This window comes from Anomaloglossus baeobatrachus, chromosome 6 (genome assembly GCF_048569485.1).
Source record: "Anomaloglossus baeobatrachus isolate aAnoBae1 chromosome 6, aAnoBae1.hap1, whole genome shotgun sequence".
NCBI classification, from domain to species: domain Eukaryota; kingdom Metazoa; phylum Chordata; class Amphibia; order Anura; family Aromobatidae; genus Anomaloglossus; species Anomaloglossus baeobatrachus.
In genome coordinates, this window is record NC_134358.1 from 301,597,960 (window position 1) to 301,619,702 (window position 21,743).

The window sequence follows — 21,743 nt, forward strand, 5'->3', positions numbered from 1 at the left end:
CAACCCCTACCCACGGAGGGGCAACACAACAACTGGCTGCTCCATACCACCCTTCCCGGGATCCCCATACAGAGCAGCGGTGGTGTCAACCAAATCACCACAACCGTGGGTGGCGTCACGGAGAATAAACCATCCCCACACCCAACAACCCCCTTTCACTCACGGGCGAGGAACGCCGCTAGAGTCCCCGGGATCCGGCTCATCGCTCGAGCCACCGAGCAGCAGCAGGCCGCGGCAGCCGGACCCGAGCAGCAGTGGGAGAGTGCGGCGTCCCCTCCTCCGCCCGCGACAACTTGGCGTCACGAACAGGATCTTACCGCTCTGCCGTTGGGTAGAGGTGCGCCTTGTAACCGCCGGAGGTATCCGGCTGAAAATTTCCAGATGTCGCCATCTCTGGCGCGAAAAGTTCCCGCTCGAGCGTCTTCTCGAGTAGCAGAGGCGCGAAGGCCAAAACTCCGCCCCAAAAAAGGAGGGGCCGGAAAGAAGCTAAGGGGGACGCGATGGCGGCTGGCTGCATGTGAAAGCAGCTATAAAAGCAGGGACGCCAGGACTCAGTGACTTCTTCCAGGAACGGAATGTCTGCAATGTGGATGCCGTCCCGAAACACCGTGGCCCCCGCGCCGGGAACCGCAGCGTGGGTGGAAGTCCGGACCGTCCAGCTAAGCAGCCGTCTGCAGGTCCGCATGCAGCTCCTCATGGAGGAGTGGGAGGCCGACATGACGGAAGTGGTGGCGGCCATACGGAGACGCGAGACGGAGGGAGTCTTGGAAGGAAGGGTAAGTGACCCACGCCCCTGTGCCCCTAGTGGGTCGGTCATCGCGGCTGAGGGACCCGGTCCATACCCTCTCGCCCTGCTACCTCCCCCGCTACCCGTGTTGGCTGCTGCTGCCCCGCCACTAGGCCCGCTACCACCACCACCGGTAGCGGTATCCTGCCAATCCGCCCCGGCGGACAGACCTGCAGCAGAAGATCGTGACCACCCTGATCCGCTTCAATGGAAGAAGCCGGAGGCTGAGGCCGTCAGCAAAGATGCACCGGAGGCACGGCGGGGATGCAGCTGCCAGGAGGCAGAGAAGGCCATGTCACAGCGGGGTCCCTTATTACTGAAGGTGCCGGTCGTAGCCGACACGGAGGGACTCTGGCTGGGTCCGTCCCCTGCACACACTGAACCGGAGCAAACAGAAAGTTCTCCCGGCTGGGAGCGGCGGCAACAGCAGATGCGCAGGGAGATCGATGCCCGAGAGGGGTGTAGAGCGGATGTGCATGCCCGCATGTATATGGAAGAAGATCGCCTGCAGCGAGCTACCATTGGGGTCCAGAGCGGTGCACCATGTGAAGGTGGCACTAGAGCCCCACGAGTGAGAATGGACTGTTGAGCCGCATAAGGCAGCGGAGTGCCGCTGCACAGTCCCCGTTGGGACCACCAGAGTGTTGTTTGAAGGTTTAAAAAGTTTAAAAGGAGAACGATAAGCAAAAATGATTACCGTGTACTTCACCTGATTAACAGTGATTGAACCGGCCGGAGCCGGCACCGTTGTCCCCGTGGGGACCGTTTAAAAAGTTAGCATGGGAACTATCCATGGACAAGCCCGTGAACTTGCAGGGCAACCACAAACGTTAAGTGGCTTGTAAATATGTTGTTTTATCGTACCGTTTTCCGCAGTTGCCGCCTCCGGAGAGGCAGGTTGGAGGGAGGGCCCTCAGCAGAGCAGGCTGGGGCCCAGCCACCAAAGGAACCGGTGGCTACCCTCTGGAGGGGAAGGACAGATCCCGCTCGGGTAACTGGTGCTGGACTGTGGGTCAAGGGATGCTGCCTGGGCTTTAGGGGCAGCATCAGGGCCAGGTTGCTTGGGTGGGAGAGAGCGGAAACCGTACCCATAAAACCGTTTAGTAACGTTTAAGAAATGTGCCTCCCATGTGGGATGATGTTATGATTTATATGTTACCTTTTATACATTTACAGAAAATAAAACCGGTGTTGGACGGGCAGCCCGCGGACGGTCTGCATTTTGCTAAGGGGGAATGTGACGCCCTGGGCAAGCCAGGGGTCACAGGTCATCACACCACCACACCCTACATCCCAGTTAGGAACATCAAAGCTACTAAAATCCTTGTTGCCTTCCTCCAGGGGCTGATGTTCACACCAGGGGGTGGGCCAGGCGGTTGGCTCCGCCCACCGAGGAGTTCACAGCTCTGGAGGCGGGAAGAACGAGTTCAGTTAAGCTAGGGGAGTGAAGTAGAAGGAAGTGGTAGAGGAGCTAAGTGAAAGTGAAGTGGTAGTAGAGCAAAGAAGAAAGGAGTAAAAGTGAGCGTAGAAAGCCCTGAAGTTGCTCCGGCTAAGTGCAGGATAGTGTCAGCAAGGTCAGCAACAGCGGTGATTGTCTGGAGGGGGACTGCTCGGAGGTTGCTGGAAGGACCGCGGACGGGTAGTGGCCCGGCGGTCTGGAGCAGTATACGAAGGACAGTCAGCACCAGGGCAGGGGCCTCTCGGACCCCGGCAAGGCTAGGAGTCGCCATAATTTGCCAAATCTGTCAGTGAAGGGGACGTCGATCCCCCAACAACCAAGTCCCGACTGAAGGCAAAACTCCAACCATTAAGGAGGAACACCACCACCGCCAGGGCACCAGTTCCTCGGGGCCAGCGTCTGCGGGCAAAGCAGGGCTCCTCCGGCCCATATCCAAGACGGGGAGCGGGTTACCGGTGGGAACCCATCGCTACCAACACAGAAACACTAGGTGCAGGTCAAAGGGACATCACCGTCACCTACTGGGAGAGCAAGTGCAGCCGTCCGTGGGAACCGTCTTTCCAGCCGTGTGGTTTACCGTAAAACTGTGTCAACGTCTCAGGCTGAGTGAGTACCACAGTGCCGCAAGGCACCGCGCGCTGCCCCCCGAATCCCTGCGCCCACCAAGCCCTGCATCTCCCATCCCATCACTGGGCCCCGGGATCACCAACCCCTACCCACGGAGGGGCAACACAACAACTGGCTGCTCCATACCACCCTTCCCGGGATCCCCATACAGAGCAGCGGTGGTGTCAACCAAATCGCCACAACCGTGGGTGGTGTCACGGACAATAAACCATCCCCACACCCAACAACCCCCTTTCACTCATGGGCGAGGAACGCCGCTAGAGTCCCCGGGATCCGGCTCATCGCTCGAGCCACCGAGCAGCAGCAGGCCGCGGCAGCCGCGGCAGCCGGACCCGAGCAGCGGCGTCCCCTCCTCCGCCCGCGACATATATAAAGCAATAGGATTATTCTTGCTTAGGTGAATTATTCTACCTTTATCAACATTAAGCCCCATCTGAAATGTGTTTGCCCATGTAGACAGCTTATCTACAAAGTATTTACCCCTACAATAGGCTGCTCTCATGCGGTATCAAAAACCTGGTGACACTTTCTTCAAAGGGAATCAGTTCATCAATGCTGAGTCAGCTGTCAATCAGTGCCAGGCTTGGTTACAGCTGCCGCTCACTGTATACTTTGCGATGACTGAAGCCTCGCCAGTCGCGCCTCTATGACTGAAAGCCGGAGTAGTAGCCATAGCCATGCTTTCAGTGTGACAGTCGCACAGCTTTAGAATGCTATTAACCTGCACACTAACCCAATAACTGCATTTTTTTACGGCAGGTTCCCTTTAAAGCAGGGGTGGGGAACCTCCAGCCTGCGGGTCATATGCGGTCCGCGGGCATCTGCCGGCCGCATCATGCCAGCTGCCGGCCTTTAAATCCCCATGTGCGCTGCGAGGACGCCCATTCAGCATTCACTACCGAATGCTGGTCAGTGCCTGCTTGCTCAGGACTTACTTTGTGGGCGGGGTTAGCGCTCTGCGCTCCCGTCCCACAGAAGAACAGCAGCAGCAGCAACTTCGCAGCTTTCAGTGCTGTGTGCCGACTCCCACTGTGCTAAGCGCCGACTCCCGCTGTACTGAGCGCCCGCTTGCGCTGTACACTTCCTCCTTCAGGGCTGTGAGTCTCCCCTCCATCAGGTCTGTGTGCCCGTCCCCCGTCCCTCAGAGCTGTGTGTCCCCCTCCGTCCCCCATGGCTGCGTGCCCCCCACTGTCTCCCAGGGTTGTGTGCCACCCTCCCCCAGTGCTGTGTGACTTCCCTCAATTCTGTGCTCCCAAGTAATGTCTGTGCACCCCTAGCGATGTCTGTGCTCAAGTGTTGTTTATTTCTCCCAGTACCCCCCTAGTGCCGCCCATTCCCCCCTAGTGTTGTCCGTGCCCCCCTATAGATCTGTGCCACCCTACTGATGTCTGTGCCACCCTACTGATGTCCGTTCCCCCCTAGTGATGTCCGTGCCCCCCCAGTGATGTCCGTGCCCCCCAGTGATATCCGTGCCCCCCCAGTGATATCCGTGCGCCCCCAGTGATGTCCGTGCCCCCCCAGTGATGTCCGTGCCCCCCAGTAATGTCTGTGCCCCCCAGTAATGTCTGTGCCCCCCCCAGTAATGTCCGTGCTCCCCATAATGATGTCTGTGCCCCCCTAGTGTTCCGTGCTCCGCCCTAGGGATGTCTGTGTCCCCCTAGTAATGTCTGTGCTCTTCCACTGATGTCTGTGCCCCCCCCAGTGGAGTATGTGCCCCCCAAATGCTGTCTGTGCCCCAAAGTCATATCTATGCCTCCCAGTGATGTCTGTACCCCAGCATCTCCTGTGATGTATATGCCCCAGCCGCTCCTGTAACGTCTATGCTTTAGCTGCCTCAGTGATGTATATGCCCTCAGCCCCTCTTGTGATGTATTTGACCTCAGCCTGTCTTTTGATGTATATGTCCTCAGCCTTGTTCTGTGATGTATCTGCTACCAGTCCCTCCAGTGGTGTATATGCCCCAATGTGTCCTGTTATGTGTATGCCCCCAGCATCTCCTGTTGTGTATGCTCCAGGCCCAGGAGATGCTGGATCCATATACATCACATGAGGAGCTGGGGCATATATACAACAAGAGGGGCTGGGGCATATATACAACAAGAGGGGCTGGGGCATATATACAACAAGAGGGGCTGGGGCATATATACAACAAGAGGGGCTGGGGCATATATACAACAAGAGGGGCTGGGGCATATATACAACAAGAGGGGCTGGGGCATATATACAACAAGAGGGGCTGGGGCATATATACAACAAGAGGGGCTGGGGCATATATACAACAAGAGGAGCTGGGGCATATATACAACAAGAGGGGCTGGGGTGTGACGCCCTGGCGCCGCCAGGTGTCGCACACACAAGTAGGCCCCCACATAACACCTCCCCTCACAGGGTCACACCGAGCCGACAAAACCCTGGTCACCCCCCCCAGGGTGGGAAAGGTACACCAGTGGGCGGGACCAGGCGGAAGGAGAATGCCCACCTAGGGGGTCTAGAGAACCCGGGGCTGGAAAAAGAGTAATTTTAGAGTTTGGAGTTTTGGAGTTGACAGTGAAGTTGGAGTTGAGTGGAGTTGAAAGGCGTCGGGGTTGGAGCCCCGGCGTACTGGCTAGGTGGCAGACGGTGGTCCATGTCTGTCAGGAGATGGGAAGTATTACATCAGTTTTACTACTACGCCGGAAGCTGGATTTTTCTTTCTTCTACTGGACCCTTGCACTGCCAGAGTGTTATCCCTGCATGCCGGACTTTGCCCCAGTTGAGCTGGATCACTTGTTTTTCCTTCTCAGGAGATGGGAAGACAGCTGCGGAGATCCGAGGTGGACCGGGACAGGGTAGGAGCCCGCCGATACCGACACCGGAGAACTGACCCAGAAACCGTGCACAGAGGGGGGTACCTAGACCCTGAAGCAGAGATCGGAACCACAGACTTTGCTAATTAACCAGTTGAGGACAGGATTATAGGTCCTGTCCCACCCAAAGTCCCAAAAAGCAGACCGGCAGCCCAACGCGGGGGATAGGGCATCCGCCAGGGCCCCTTTAGATCCCACGGGTCAACGTCTGCGGGCAAGGCTCCCACCCGTAGTTCTGGGAGCGGACTCCCGTGTTCTATACCGAGACGTCCAAGGAGAACTAAGAATACTGCAGCGGAAAGTGACACAGACTATCACCCCGGTTGAGGGACCAGAATACACCCGGCTGCGCCGGACGGCCACCAGCACCTTGGTTTACCGTTGGACTTGTGGGATTCATTTGACTGTGAGTACACTGACATCCCCCTGTCTGACCGGGCACACCGGCCCCTGCAGTCACCATCCTCAGCACAGAGACACTGAGCCCCGGGGCGTCCACCCCTACCCACGGAGGGGTTAACATCGAGCTGCTATCCCGTTGCCCCTGGGTGCTCCCCAACAGCAGTGGTGGTGCTACATCTCACCACACACCGTGGGTGGTGTCACCAAGTGATTACAGCAATCCCCGTATATATACGTCCCCTTTTATTTGAAGTGTCCGCGCGACCCCCGGGTCCTGAGAATCCCTCGAGCCACATTGCAGTTCCGGATCCGTGCAGCCCGACTGCTGGTGTTGTGGCGGCACAGGGGCATATATACAACAAGAGGGGCTGGGGCATAAACTATACATCACAGGAGGACCTGGGGCATATACATCTCCTGTAATGTATATACAGCAGTCCCAGCGTCTCCCATGTGATGTATATGCCCCCAGCCCCTCCTATGATGTATATACAGCAGTCCCAGTGTCTCCCACGTAATGTATATGCCCCCAGGCTCTCCTGTGATGTATGTACAACAGTCCCAGTGTCTGTTATGTGATATATAGGATTTCCCAATCTTATTATCACAAAGAGTTGACTGCGCTCCAGACCGAGACAAACCTAGAAAAGTATTTGTGAGAAGCAACATGATCAATATCACCGAAAATTAACGGCCACACCAGAGTGAAGTAGCTCCAGCCACCACAGTAGGGGTGAGTTAATTAATTGTTTGACTAAATATATCAGAGAAAATTTCACACTGATAATTTTATGCGGGCCCTGAAGGTTATTAGAAATTTCCAAATGGCCCCCGGTAGTAAAAAGGTTTCCCACCCCTGCTTTAAAGGATCCGCTGTTAATGTCATGGTGCCACATACAACTGGACAATTTCAGAGCTGTTTTGCAGTTCACACCTCGATGAGTCACAACTAATTTGTCAGCAAAAAGAGCAAATACAGAATAGTATGCAGGTGGTATAATGTAATGCCTCATCCTGTACAGCCGGTCTACATATGAGCATTAAATGTTAACATTTGTATACAGCCATAATACTGTGACATTACATTTATAGAGTTGTAGAAAATGTAATTCACTGTGCGTTCTGCATTCTGTTGTATTTCAATGGGAATGTAAGATAATTACATTACAGCAGGTAGAGCCTGTAAATTGCTTAAAAAAATGATCCTATGCTGTATTCAGAGAGAAAGTCGATAGGTCACATAAGCACAATAAATCACTTCCACATCTTGCCAAGGAAAATTGCAAGTTACACAATATGCAGAATGTATATGCCTCATTACAACAATGAATGTGGGCTCCCTCAACTGTATTTAACACACTAGCTTAATAAATGTACAGTGCTCTGCATAAATGAGTACACCCCTTGGAAAATTAACATTTTAATCAATATCTCACTGAATACAAGAATAATTTCCTACATTTTTACATATTGAGTTTCATAGAATACCGTACTTTTTAACCCAAAACATAAAATGTCAATAATATAACTTTTATTACAAACTCTTCAGTTTTACTCAAATTATTTGATGTAAAATGAATGCATCTCACATCAAAAACTATTAGATCTAGTATTTTGTATGAACTCCATGAGTTTCAAGGACAGCATCAAGTCTTCTATGTATGGAATGAACAAATTGGTGGCATATTGTAACCTCTTCCTTTCTCCATCCAACATCCAGGCTTTAAAAGTGGTCGTTTTTTAAGAATGGAAAGTGATGCTCAACTGGTCTCTTCAGAATTCCCCATAGGTGATAAGGTGTTTGATTGGGCTCAGATCAGGAGACATAAGTGGCCACTGAACCACTTTTTGTTTCTTGGTTTTGGGGCTCCTTTGCATTGATGCATACCTAACGCCAAGGTAATCTCTATTTTTGGGGTCCCTAACTTATGTGTAACCTCATCTGCAGTTAAAAAACGTGCTCTGTATGGGAAGCAAAGGACCAAGCTATATATGTGAAACAAGTCACATGGCTATGGGTGGGGCAGGGTTCTCAGACAGTAAATGCATACTAATTAAAGAATGTACGTCTGGAACACCATCGTGGGAACAGGGTGCAAGACTCAAAAATCTGCAACTAAATAATAGGATAAAGCTGCTGTCTCCCAGAGCATGTGTACACCTCAGAGGTACTGCCCAAATGGTGCATATACAGTCACACCCCTTTTCTTAAAGGGCTAGTGCACCCTGACCCAGAAGTGCCTCTCAGGTCATCAGAGGGGTTTCAGGTATTTAAGGCACCTTCCTCTTTAAGGAAGCGCCTGGGCAACGAGCTAGTTACATTGCTAGTTCTCAGGTCCTTTGTGCTGCTGTCGATGCTGCTGTTAAATGTGCTATGTTCTGCTGCAAATTTGTGCCTCTGTTTCAGTGCACTTCTTATCTGCGGCTACGACCACCTACGATACCAGCTGCTGCAACTATCCAAGCCAGTAATTGCTGCCGTAACCATCCATCTATCCTGGACAGATCCCTGCCTGCTGCTACTATTAGAGACTGTACTGTGTATGTGGCACCAGCTTTTAGATTCATATTTCCACCTCCAAGCTTGGTTGGTATGGTGTTTTCGGAGTGATATGCAGTGCATTTTGGCCTCCAAACATGGTGTGTGTTATGGCATCCAAAGAGTTCGAATTTTGTCTCATCTGACCAAATTATATTTTGCCAGTATTTCACACGCTTGTCTAAATGTTGTTGAGGAAACTTTCAATGAGGTTGAACATTCTTTTTGTTCAGCAATGGAGTCTTGCATGACAAGCATGAATACAGGAAATGAAGGTTGAGTGCATTACTTGTTTTCTTTGAAACAATTGTACCTGATGATTTCAGTCTTTCTGTAGCTCTCCACAGGTGGTCCTTGGAAAATTTTTCTGATAATTATTTTCACTCCTTTGTCAAAAATCTTTGTGGGGAGCCTGGTCATGAATGGTTTATGGAGAAATTATTTTCTTTCCCCTTTTGGATTATGGCCACAACAGTGTTCATTAGAAACTTCAGTAGTTTAGAAATTCTTCTGTGACCCATGCCATCAGTATGAATTGCAACAAAAAGGTTGTGAAGATGTTGAGACAGCTCACTCATTTTAACTATCATGAGATGTTTCTTGTGTAGCACCTTGGTAATTGAGACACCTTTTTATAGGCCATCAGTTAAATCAGCTGATATTTTTCACTAAGTGGCAGGATTGCTTTCTAAAGTTCGTTCACACTGTCGTATAAAATAAATCAGTCCCATTCTGATGCAGAAAGTTGGACAAATGAAATCCATATGGTATTCTGAATGTAATGCGAATATGGAGGATAAAATTTAATCTCAACCGATTGAGTTATATCTGGTGCGAGATAATATACCTCCTTTAAAATGTGAAGCTGAGATAAGACATTCAGCCCAGCAGGTGGACCAGTTTCAAAAGCTCCAAGCGGAAAAACTCTCATCGCTAGTAGCCAAAATGGCACCAAGTCCAGGTCGAATTCCTCTTGGGAGCTCAAGCTGCTAAACTGCTTCAAAGAAATCCCCCTGATAGATGGGTACCGTAATTTCATAAGCAGTCAGAGTTATCCTACATCCTAACCATATACAGGTTCCATTTTTGAGATCTCGGGAACGGGATGAACACGCGCCTTGATCTCGATTCCTTCTAGCACCCTGGGTTGGGACAAACATAGAATGTCTAGTAGAAGCTAGGTAGCAAAGCTGTGTTTGGTCTCGAAGCAAAATGGGGGCCTGGCCGAATCAGATTATGCCAAAATTGCTTGCCTATGACCTTACATCGAGAAGTTATGATCTATCATAGGCTTTGGTCTGGTAGCTGAAACTCCAAAGGAGATGTGGGGAGGGAAACTAGGACCATCCCGAGAGTGAAAAAGGGAGTGACAGACCAAGAGGTTAATTGCTTGTGTGAGGCAGTGGCCCGGTGTTCTCTTCTAACAGAGGTCATGCCATCCTATTGTGTTGGAAGAAACCTGAAACTGACACCCCACACCTCCCATGTGGCTGCGCAGCACCAAGGCATAACATCCAACTGGTAATTGACTTTTGTATCATCTGCTTATACTTCTTGCACTACCACATGAATTTGCATATCTCACCATCATATACTGTATGTGTATCCCTTGTGCATTTAGTGTTTTGGCTAGTGTGCCCTTAAGTCGATTAAATATCCAATCTAACCCTGGGCTGCTCTTTTATCTCGATCATGCATCCGCGTACTCGGCTTAACATTACATGCTAATGGGACCGGGTCTTGCCAGATACAATCCTGTTAACTGACCAGGCTTATCTGTAACAAGGGTCTGTTTCACTGGAGAAAAGTGAAAGTGGTCTATCAGCGTGTCAAAATTGTGAGTGTTGTACCACGCTGGCAGTCGAGTGGGCCGACCTTTCTCCTCCCTAGTGCCTCCCTGTGCTTATGTGGACATGGGATGTCTATGTAAAAATGCGCCAAGCTGACCCCAGGGGCTGCAGAATGTCACATTTAGATGACAATGGTGAGACCGTAACTTGTGACCCCCGACTTATTAGTGGAGTCTAGCTGGGCAGCAGTGTGGTTCTTTAAAAGTACTGTTACCAGTGTTATATGCTGCAGAATGGTAATTTATCATTGAATAACACATGGACCATCCTAGTGGCATTCGTTTTTTAATTTTTTATTCACACCCATAGACTTGAATAGGGGAGTCTCATGCAATTTACCTTTCCACTCGCAGCATACTGCAATTTTTTCCGCACACTGACCACAGCTGAGAAAAAAATTGCAGATTTGCACCGCCTCATTGAATAACTTTGGTTCAAGTGCAATAACTTTTTTTCTCACATTGAACTCATCCGAGTTATATGACAGTCTCAACAAGCCCTAATTACTGACTTTCCGTGGGTTTTTTTTACCTCCCTTTCTTCTGGTGGTGGTCAATAATTTTTTCCTGTGTCATTTCTCATTATTACACATAACTTAAAGGGAATCTGTCACCAGGTTTCTTCTACCCTGAGTAGCATAATGTAGAGACAGAGACCCTGATTCAGTCATGTGTCACTTACTGAGCTGTTTGCTGTCATTTTGATAAAAATGTTTTTTCTGCTGCAGATCTAGCAGTTATACTGAGCTCATGAATAAGCTAGACTACCTGGCAGCATGCCAAGTAGTCCTCTAATGATAATCTACTACTGTTTAAACAGTGATTGTATTAAAACTACACTAAGCAGCCTAATAAGTGACACATCACTGGTATCAGAATCTCTGCCCCTACATCATGCTGCTCTCAGATTAAAAATGTCACCAGGTTTTTGCCATTTAATTTATAGATAGCTATTGTTTGATTTATTTGCCTGTGTGGATTGCATAGGTTGTTACTGACATCTGGTGAGAAATTCATGTCAATAGCACCTTTAGAAAAATATTTCCTTAGAAAAATGGTGACATGTTCAATAATTATTTCACCCACTGTATATACAGTCGTCCCATGCTATATCACGGTTCACTTATTGCAGCTTCACTGTATCGCGGGTAACGGGGGTGGCAGCTGTGGTGGAGCAGGGTCACAGGAGGCAGGGGCAATGGTGGAGCATGGCAATGCTGCGGGTGGTGCAGCGGGTAACCCAGATGCTTGACAGGAACATTCAGAAATGGTCAGGAGTACAGGCTTCAAAGATATAGCACCCGTAGTCGGCGCGTGTGTAGATTTACTGTAGTTATCAGCTCAATGAAAGACCGAGATCTCATCTCCACTTACGCTACCTCCGGGCGCTATTTTCCCATTTTTATTAAGTCCGCTGCTGTGAGATCAATGGGCCGGAGGCTGCCCATGCGCAGATGAGATCTTGAGCCGAGAGCTCAATCTGCGCACGCGCTGACTCCGGGTGCCATTATTTGAAGCCTGCACCGCCGACATTTCCAGGATGGCCCGCTTCACCTTCTGCAATGCAGCGCACAGTCTGCAGCATTGTCCCTGCTTCCTGTCATAAGCCGAATCTAGCTTATTGGGGGGTTGTGGAGAATGATAAGATGCACCCCTCATTTTATTATATAACTTTGCTACTTTACAGATTTTCACCTATTGCGGGGGTCTCTAGAACGTAACTGCAGCGATATGTGAGGGATCACTGTATACATACAATTATTAATTTACAGATCAACTGCCAATTAGGAACCAATAGTGATGAAAATGGATAAACTGAATAAGTTGTAATTATGCATTTGCAGCCTGTAATGTGCATTCCAAGACCAAATGTAAATAGGTATTCATTAGAACATTTACCCCCAAAGATTTATCCCACATATGTATACAATCTATATGGAAAAAGAAAGGGAGAAATCCAGCTCTTAAACATGCGATTCTTTTCTTGTTTCAAATGCATGACAAACAGATCATTGCCGCATGGGTAGTATAACCATCAACATGTTTCAAGTGCACATAGCACGCTTTAATTATCATGATTAAGCGACCCATATGCACTTAAAATGCATTGATGCATGACCCATTCGGTAATGATCTGTGTCAAGCATTTGAAACAATAAAGAGGAGAATCGCATGTTTAAGGGCTGGAATCCTCCCTTTCCTTTTCCTTGCATCTTTGTGGTCATGTTGAATCCTGTGTTCCAAGAAGATCAGGACAAAAAAAGTGATGAACTGGTTCACATAGGTTTCTTATATACATTCTATATGTTCAAGAGTTTTCCATGTGAAATCTGCTGGAACTTTCTATTGACTAGAACACAAGTTCTTGGACTTGTATGAAAAAAGGCTACAATTTCTGTTGCGCTATATCCTGCTCTAACAAGCCAAACATTAGCAAGAGCTCTAATCTGCTCTTATTTTTTGAGAAACACAAGTGGTAATTGGAATTTCTTCAAAACATTCATATTCAAAACTGACTATCCTTCTCAAATACTATCTTTGTATACAATATGTAAAGTCCTTGGCTGAAGTATTGAGCTTATACCGGACACACTCAGATGTCCAGATTGTCAGTAAAGTAGAACTGAGTGGACATGTTTGCAAAACGCATTGTGATATCACAATCTGTTACTATCTCAATTCAGAGACGGCACAAACACTAAATGAAAAACAATGTGTTCATATATGTAGAATGAGCCTTGAAAGTCACAGTTATGTGTAGTTACTGGTATACCCCATTAATTTAGGGGTCTATATGATTAAACACTCCATTAACAATACCAGACACATGCTATGGAAATTAGAGAAAAATTAATAAGTATATTTACTGCTATATTTTTTTAATACATCACAGTATTTACTTATATTTTTGCTTAAAAACACTGTAAAAATTATTCTGGAACATTTAAAGCCTAACCACATTACCGTAGAAGTGAACAGCAAGAGTCAATTAAAGTTCACGCAAGAATTTGATAATCACAGGAAGATATTTGTTTGGGTGATGCCAACAAGCATCATTTAACACAGGTTATTTTGTAGTAAGATGTAAGTAATACAAATTAATGGGATGTAAAGCTATAATAGGGAACAAAAAATACCTGGAAGATACTGTCAAAGCAGTTCCATAGGACGTCATGCTGAGCAGCTGGTAGGGTACGCAACCAAGCCTTTAGCACAGGTCTCCAGTCTAACACAGAAGAACTCATGAACACCATTCCATTACGAGACACGGTGGCTGGGGAAGCATTATCAATGTTGTGAGGCTCAAACACAATTTTGCAGTTGGGCGCCATTGGAATGCGGTCCCCATTAGCCAAAGTTAGAGTTTTGTTATCATCCAGAACAGAATTCAAATTCTCAATCCATATGGCATCGACAGGGCCATCCAAGACTATCCAAATATGCTCTCCCTGTAAAAATGAAATTAATAAGACTAAATACAAATTGTATATGTCATCATATAGCACAAATGAAAAAGCATACTGGATGAACTTTTATTGCACGTTACATGCTACGATTTATCAAACGATATGTCGTCGGGGTCACGTTGTTAGTGACGCACATCCGGCCTTGTTTGACATATCGTAGCGTGTAACACAAATGAGTGACTGTGAACGAGCAAAAATACTCACCTTATCGTTGCTCGTTAACACGTCGCTCATTTTCAAACAATCAAACGTCCTTCTGTGCTCCGGCTGTTCATCGTTCCTGAGGCAGCACACGTCGCTCCATGTGACACCCCGGGAACGATGAACACAAACCGGCAATACGGAAGGAAGGAGGTGGGCGGGATGTTTACGTCCCGCTCATCTCCTCCCCTCCGCTTCTATTGACCGGCCGCTGTGTGACGTCGCTGTGACGCCGAACGTCCCTCCCTCTTCAGGAAGTGGATGTTCGCCGCCCACAGCGAGGTCGTTTGGAAGGTAAGTACGTGTGACAGGGGTTTACGACTTTGTGCGCCACGGGCAAGAAATTGCCCATGCCGCACAAATGATGGGGGCGGGTGCGATCGCACATGCGATCGCACGAGAAATTGAAACATGTAAAGCAGCCTTTAGTTACAGTAGATAATATTTATTCACTTATATAGCACTATTGATTCCACAGTGCTTTACATACATTGGCAACTCTGTCCCCATTGGGGCTCACAATCTAAAGTCCCTATCTGTATGTCTTTGGAGTGTGAGAGGAACCTGGAGCATCCAGAGGAAACCCACACCAACATGGGGAGAACATACAAACTCCTTGCAGATGTTGTCCTTGGTGGGATTTGAACACAGGACCCCAGTGCAGACTGCAGTGCTAACCACTGAACCATCATGCCACCATAGATAAATGTATAATCGCTTGGGGGTCTGACTACGGTACTAAGATACCCACCATTCACAAAGTCCCCTGTGTGAATTGCAGTAAAAGTGAATGCAGCAGTGGTTGCACATGCTCAATCTATAGAAGTGGTGGTCGCACATGCTCATTTCTGCTCAATTCACAGTTGAGATGTTCAAGACCTATAAGGTTATATGGGTAGAACTGAATAAAAAAACACATCTAAAATAATTTTAATTTATCCAATAAGGGACTGTATTCTGCTTTCTTTATCCTTTATAATTAAGCTTGATACGTCCATTTTATTTTATATAGCCATCTTTACTTTGTTTTCTTCTATTCACTATTTTATGCAAGTCAAAAATGATGTTCTGGTCATTGTCACATTGCTGATCTCACCTTCTTTGCTTTTAATGTTTTCCTCCACAAAGTTGAAAATATACCATCTGTCCAATCGTTTGTGGCCACATCAAGTGTGCCGAACATCTGAGAAGCAGTGATAGCTTTAGGGTTCATTCTCATTTCCTTGTGAGGTGCGCCACAGTCCGTCATTGCCTTCATCAGCACATTAATGCACTTAGTTTTGCCTGCGCCACTAGGTCCCAAAGTCATCATTCCTTAAAAACAAACAGTTCAGATTGGGATTTAGAGTGTTGATTACACAAATGATAACAGAAGTGGATTTATAAATAAATTAATGTTACCTAGAAAAAGAACTTGTAAAACCTATGTATGTTAACAAATCAACAAATGGATTAAACTCCACTCTGGCTACAAAATCAATAACGCTCCAATTTATCCTAGAAAGTTTCTAAATTATTAAGTCAAAGAGTTTGTATCACAAAATGCGGCATTTTCTCTTCGAACCCAATTTGTTTGATAAGCATTCATGAACATCCAAACCAATTATCCTCTCGCACAGAAGTTTAAAATAGCAAATAATGTATTCTTGTAATATGTCAAAGTCTATTTACTTCTCTTACAGGTTTATTACAGCATTGTGTACAAAATGCTAACTTTACCATAATCACCAACGCTGTAATCAGCGGATTTGTTTTCCAACAACTGACCAATTTGTAGCATCATTCATTCATCACCATTCATCACAAATGAACATCATGGTGCGAAATTTAACATTATGGAGACTTTAAAATAAAAAAAATAAAATAAAATAAAAAAAAGTCATTGAAACACTGTTTTAGAATATGTTATAATTTTGTACAAAGTCCCATAGTTCTGAGCACAAAATCAGCATTCATATTGTGGTGCCCCTGGGCTTCAGGCCCCACAGGGTATTACACCACTTTTCCGGGGTAATATCTATCCCGGGTCAGGAGGGGGTTAACCTGCCGGTGCCTTCACAAAACACACACAAACAACAGCAGGTGCTTACTCACAGGGGGTTGGACTAGGGCAGACAGGGAAGCCAGCCATCATGAAGCACGGGACTTTCCCAGTCGCTATGACAACCACTGGGGGCAGGAACCACATGGGGTAGAAGTAGGCACAACCATCATACTTACAGCAGAACCTTCCTGGGCACAGCTTGGGATAACATCCAGCACTGACACAGGAGTTGGTGTTTCCTCTTTCCTCGTGGGCCCGTGGCTTGAAGCAGGAGGCTCAGCCCAGGATCCGGATAGCTACAGAGGGACACTTCACTAAAAGATTTTCCCGGGCACCGGCGGTGACCACCGACGGATCCGGGATCAGCTGGAGCCCATCGTGGCAAAGGACGGTACTCTGGGGCAGCACCTGAACAACCTGTGAGTAAAAAGATTGGAACCACAGCCCCTGCCTCCACCTCTCCTTTAACCAGCGCCATCGCCCAGCGCTGCAGCACCAATGGGGACTACCACCAAACCCCCGCCATCCTCCCGGGGTAATCCCGCTCCACCTGTGGGGAGCAACACCATCCTGGCTGCATCCCAACATCTGCCCCAGTGAGAGACCCTGCAATGGCAGCCCCCATCCTTGGCCGCGTTCCACAGGCGGCGTCACGATGATAAACCTCCGACTACTACCTCCATCCTCCCTGCCACCCTCGAATCCTCCTTCCTGTTTGCCTTGGGGCAACGGAACCGGGCCAGGCCACCCCGTGACAACGCAGAAGCATCTGCACCCCCGGCCCGGCAACGAGTAGGTTACAACACCTGCCCCGTGGGGCACTACAATTTCTTCAGAAAAAAAAAAAAATATTTGTATTTTGGATGCACTTTACTCTGAGGAAGACAAACCAAGCACTTCTGACAGAACCTCATTTGGGAGATCTGCAGTTGTATATGGCAGGTAAGAATAAAAAAAGTACAAGTGGACTATCCCCTTAAAGGGAACCTGTCAGGTGTAATATGCACACAGAACCACGAGCAGTTTTGGGTGTATATTGCTAATCCCTGCCTAACCGTCCCTGTATCTAGTAGCATAGATAAAGAGATCTATAGAAAAAGTATTTCTAAAGATATTTTATCATATGCTAATGAGCGTGGGGACTAGTCACAAGAACGTTAGTTCCCTTGGCTAGTCGGCCTCCTTAGCATGTTAGTATGTCCCTGTGGGCGTGCTAACATGCTAATGAATGCGCAGCGTCAGAGGATGATCTCACTTCCCCCTCTGCTGCCATCGCCGCCTGACAGTGGATTTTGTCTCAGTGTGCATGATCCAGAACTTCCGGTCATATGCATTAGATGGGTTGAAGCCAAGATTCATACTCCCGGCTTCATAATGCGCATGACCAAAAGTCCAGGATCATGTGCACTGAGCCAAAATCCATGGCTCGGACGCAATGGCAGCAGAGAGGTGAGAGTGACCAACATCTGATGCAGCACATTCATTTGCATGTTAGCACGCCCAGAGGGACATACTAACATGCTAAGGAGGCAGACTAGCCAAGGGACCTAACGCCCTTGTGACTAGTCCCTGCACTTATTAGTATATAATATACGATCTTTAGAAATGCTTTTTCTAAAGATCTCTTTATCTATGCTAGTGTATACAGGGACGGTTAGGCAGGGATTAGCAATATGCACCCAGAACTGCTAGTGGTTCTGTGTGCATATTGCACCTGACAGGTTCCCTTTAAAGGTGTTTCTCAGACATTCCACTGGATATGCCATAAATGTCTGAAATGTGCAGGACTCATAACTTAAATTCGCATGCAGCAAAAGCACACGGCCATGTCTTATGCCACCCAGTAGAAAGTGGTGTGCACAGTTGATCCTTTCACAGTTCACTTGCTCAGAAGTTTTAGGAACTTCTATACAAGTCTGAAATGGACAATCTCTTATCTGGAGCGTTAGATTGGAGAGACTTTCTAGCATAGGTAACACCACAGGTTGTCATGAATTAGAAAAACTGTGCCATCTATGCCTTGCCGTACCCCAGCTCCCCTCATTTTATTGGTGCTAGGAAAAACTGAAGTCGCAAAAGTTAGGCACGACTCCCAGTTAGCATGAAAGCTTTGATAAATTGGACCCATAGCCCATAACTGAAGGACAAATGCTTATCATGAGAATGGTGTGCTGATCTTTAGGGCATAAAATTATTCTTGAAATCCTGGAAATTGTTTATACAAAACTGGCTCTTCATAATATTCAATATATCATTTAGGATTGAGCATGCGCATGGCTGTGTACCAAAATTGTGACATTAATACTGCAACCTGTGATGCAAGACTGACCCTTTGGTTCACCTTTTGGAGGGCAAGTCAGACTTCTATCACTATAGTCTCTATGCACTCCTATCTTTAGTTATCCTTTTTTAATTGTTTTTAACTCCTTATCAACATATGAGGTACTGGAACATCCAGGGCCGTATTTACCATTAGGCACCCGTGGTCCGGTGCCTAGGGCGGCAGATTGTGAGGGGCGGCACCTTCTGGCAGCAAAAAAAAAAAAAAAAAATTTATTTTTTTTTTTTTTTTTTTTACATTTTTTTTTGTGGCTGCCGAGCACAGGGAGCTGATTGACCCCGGAACTGCCGGTGCCTGCACTTCCGGGGTCACAGGCGCGCGTCAATCAGCTCCTTCCTCTGTGCTGCGTCCACTGCTGTGTGGACGTCACATGCAGAGCTCACAGCAGGACGCCGCGGATGACGCCGTGATGGAAGCTGGTGTCAGAAGAGGATACTCACGTGAGCCAGGAAGATGGCGGCGGGCACTGGAGCAGATAAGTGGATTCATAAGGAGCGTGGGAGTGTCTCTAATGCAGACCGGAGATCTGCGCATGCGAGGGGGAGGCAGCAAAGGCTGATACTGGAGGGAGGCAGAGGCTGAGACTGGGGGGAGGCTGGAGGGAGGCAGAGGCTGAGACTGGGGAGAGGCTGGAGGGAGGCAGAGGCTGAGACTGGAGGGAGGCTGGAGGGAGGCAGAGGCTGAGACTGGGGGGAGGCTGGAGTGAGGCAGAGGCTGAGACTCGGGGGAGGCTGGAGGGAGGCAGAGGCTGAGACTGGAGGGAGGCAGAGGCTGAGACTGGAGGGAGGCTGGAGGGAGGCAGAGGCTGAGACTGGAGAGAGGCAGAGGCTGAGACTGGGGGGAGGCTGGAGGGAGGTAGAGGCTGAGACTGGGGGGAGGCTGGAGGGAGGCAGAGGCTGAGACTGGGGGGAGGCTGGAGTGAGGCAGAGGCTGAGACTCGGGGGAGGCTGGAGGGAGGCAGAGGCTGAGACTGGAGGGAGGCAGAGGCTGAGACTGGAGGGAGGCTGGAGGGAGGCAGAGGCTGAGACTGGAGAGAGGCGGAGGCTGTGACTGGGGGGAGGCTGGAGGGAGGCAGAGGCTGAGACTGGAGGGAGGCAGAGGCTGAGACTGTGGGGAGGCTGGAGGGAGGCAGAGGCTGAGACTGGAGGGAGGCTGGAGGGAGGCAGAGGCTGAGACTGGGGGGAGGCTGGAGTGAGGCAGAGGCTGAGACTCGGGGGAGGCTGGAGGGAGGCAGAGGCTGAGACTGGAGGGAGGCTGGAGGGAGGCAGAGGCTGAGACTGGGGGGAGGCTGGAGTGAGGCAGAGGCTGAGACTCGGGGGAGGCTGGAGGGAGGCAGAGGCTGAGACTGGAGGGAGGCAGAGGCTGAGACTGGAGGGAGGCTGGAGGGAGGCAGAGGCTGAGACTGGAGAGAGGCAGAGGCTGAGACTGGGGGGAGGCTGGAGGGAGGTAGAGGCTGAGACTGGGGGGAGGCTGGAGGGAGGCAGAGGCTGAGACTGGGGGGAGGCTGGAGGGAGGCAGAGGCTGAGACTGGAGGGAGGCAGAGGCTGAGACTGGGGGGAGGCTGGAGGGAGGCAGAGGCTGAGACTGGAGAGAGGCAGAGGCTGTGACTGGGGGGAGGCTGGAGGGAGGCAGAGGCTGAGACTGGAGGGAGGCAGAGGCTGAGACTGTGGGGAGGCTGGAGGGAGGCAGAGGCCGAGACTGGGGGAGGCTGGAGGGAGGCAGAGGCAGAGACTGGGGGGAGGCTGGAGGGAGGCAGAGGCTGAGACTGGGGGGAGGCTGGAGGGAGGCAGAGGCTGAGACTGGGGGGAGGCTGGAGGGAGGCAGAGGCAGAGACTGTGGGGAGGCTGGAGGGAGGCAGAGGCAGAGACTGGGGGGCGGCTGGAGTGAGGCAGAGACTGGGGGGAGGCTGGAGGGAGGCAGAGACTGGGGGGAGGCTGGAGGGAGGCAGAGGCAGAGACTGGGGGAGGCTGGAGGGAGGCAGAGGCAGAGACTGGGGGGAGTCTGGAGGGAGGCAGAGGCTGAGACTTGGGGGAGGCTGGAGGGAGGCAGAGGCTGGGACTGAGGGGAGGCTGGAGGGAGGCTGAGACTGGAGGGAGGCTGGAGGGAGGCTGAGGCTGGGGGGAGGCTGGAGGGAGGCTGAGACTGGGGGGAGGCTGGAGGGAGGCAGAAGCTGAGACTGGAGGGAGGCTGAGACTGGGGGGAGGCTGGAGGGAGGCAGAGGCTGAGACGGGGGAGGCTGGAGGGAGGCAGAGGCTGAGACTGGAGGGAGGCAGAGGCTGAGACTGGGGGGAGGCTGGAGGGAGGCAGAGGCTGAGACTGGAGAGAGGCAGAGGCTGAGACTGGGGGGAGGCTGGAGGGAGGCAGAGGCAGAGACTGGGGGAAGGCTGGAGGGAGGCAGAGGCAGAGACTGGCGGGAGGCTGGAGGGAGGCAGAGACTGGGGGGAGGCTGGAGGGAGGCAGGAGCAGAGACTGGGGGAGGCTGGAGGGAGGCAGAGGCAGAGACTGGGGGGAGGCTGGAGGGAGGCAGAGGCAGAGACTGGGGGGAGTCTGGAGGGAGGCAGAGGCTGAGACTTGGGGAAGGCTGGAGGGAGGCAGAGGCTGGGACTGAGGGGAGGCTGGAGGGAGGCTGAGACTGGGGTGAGGCTGGAGGGAGGCTGAGACTGGGGTGAGGCTGGAGGGAGGCTGAGACTGGAGGGAGGCTGGAGGGAGGCTGAGACTGGGGGGAGGCTGGAGGGAGGCTGAGACTGGGGGGAGGCTGGAGGGAGGCAGAAGCTGAGACTGGAGGGAGGCTGAGACTGGGGGGAGGCTGGATGGAGACTGAGGCCGAGACTGGGGGGAGGCTGTAGGGAGGCTGAGGCTGAGACTGGAGGGAGGCTGAGGCTGAGACTTGAGGGAGGCTGAGGTTGAGACTGGAGGGAGGCTGGAGGGAGGTTGAGGCTGGGGGGAGGCAAAGGCTGAGACTGGGGGAGAGAGGCTGATGCTGAGGGAAGATAGAGGCTGATGCTGGGGGAGAGAGGCTGATGCTGGGGGAGTGGGAGAGAGGGGCTAATGCTAGAGACAGAGGACAAGGGATGAGATAGTGTAGGGGAGTCAATATCAAGAGTGGGGTGGTGTGTGTGGGGGGGGTCTCAGCATAAGCGTTAGTGTGGTGGTCTTAGCATGAGTGGGGCAACATGAAGGT

At 50.1% G+C, this 21,743-nt stretch overlaps 1 protein-coding gene across 1 annotated transcript in view; it reads right to left on the bottom strand.

Moving 5' to 3' along the window:
* LOC142243222 (dynein axonemal heavy chain 5-like) overlaps positions 1-21,743 on the bottom strand; it is a 638,472-nt gene that overhangs the window by 326,604 nt on the left and 290,125 nt on the right. Inside the window, exons 47-48 of the mRNA XM_075314893.1 lie at positions 15,274-15,491; positions 13,647-13,958 (exon numbers count right to left, since the gene is read on the bottom strand). Coding sequence (XP_075171008.1) covers positions 13,647-13,958; positions 15,274-15,491 — 530 coding nt within the window. The remainder of the gene's footprint in view (positions 1-13,646; positions 13,959-15,273; positions 15,492-21,743) is intronic.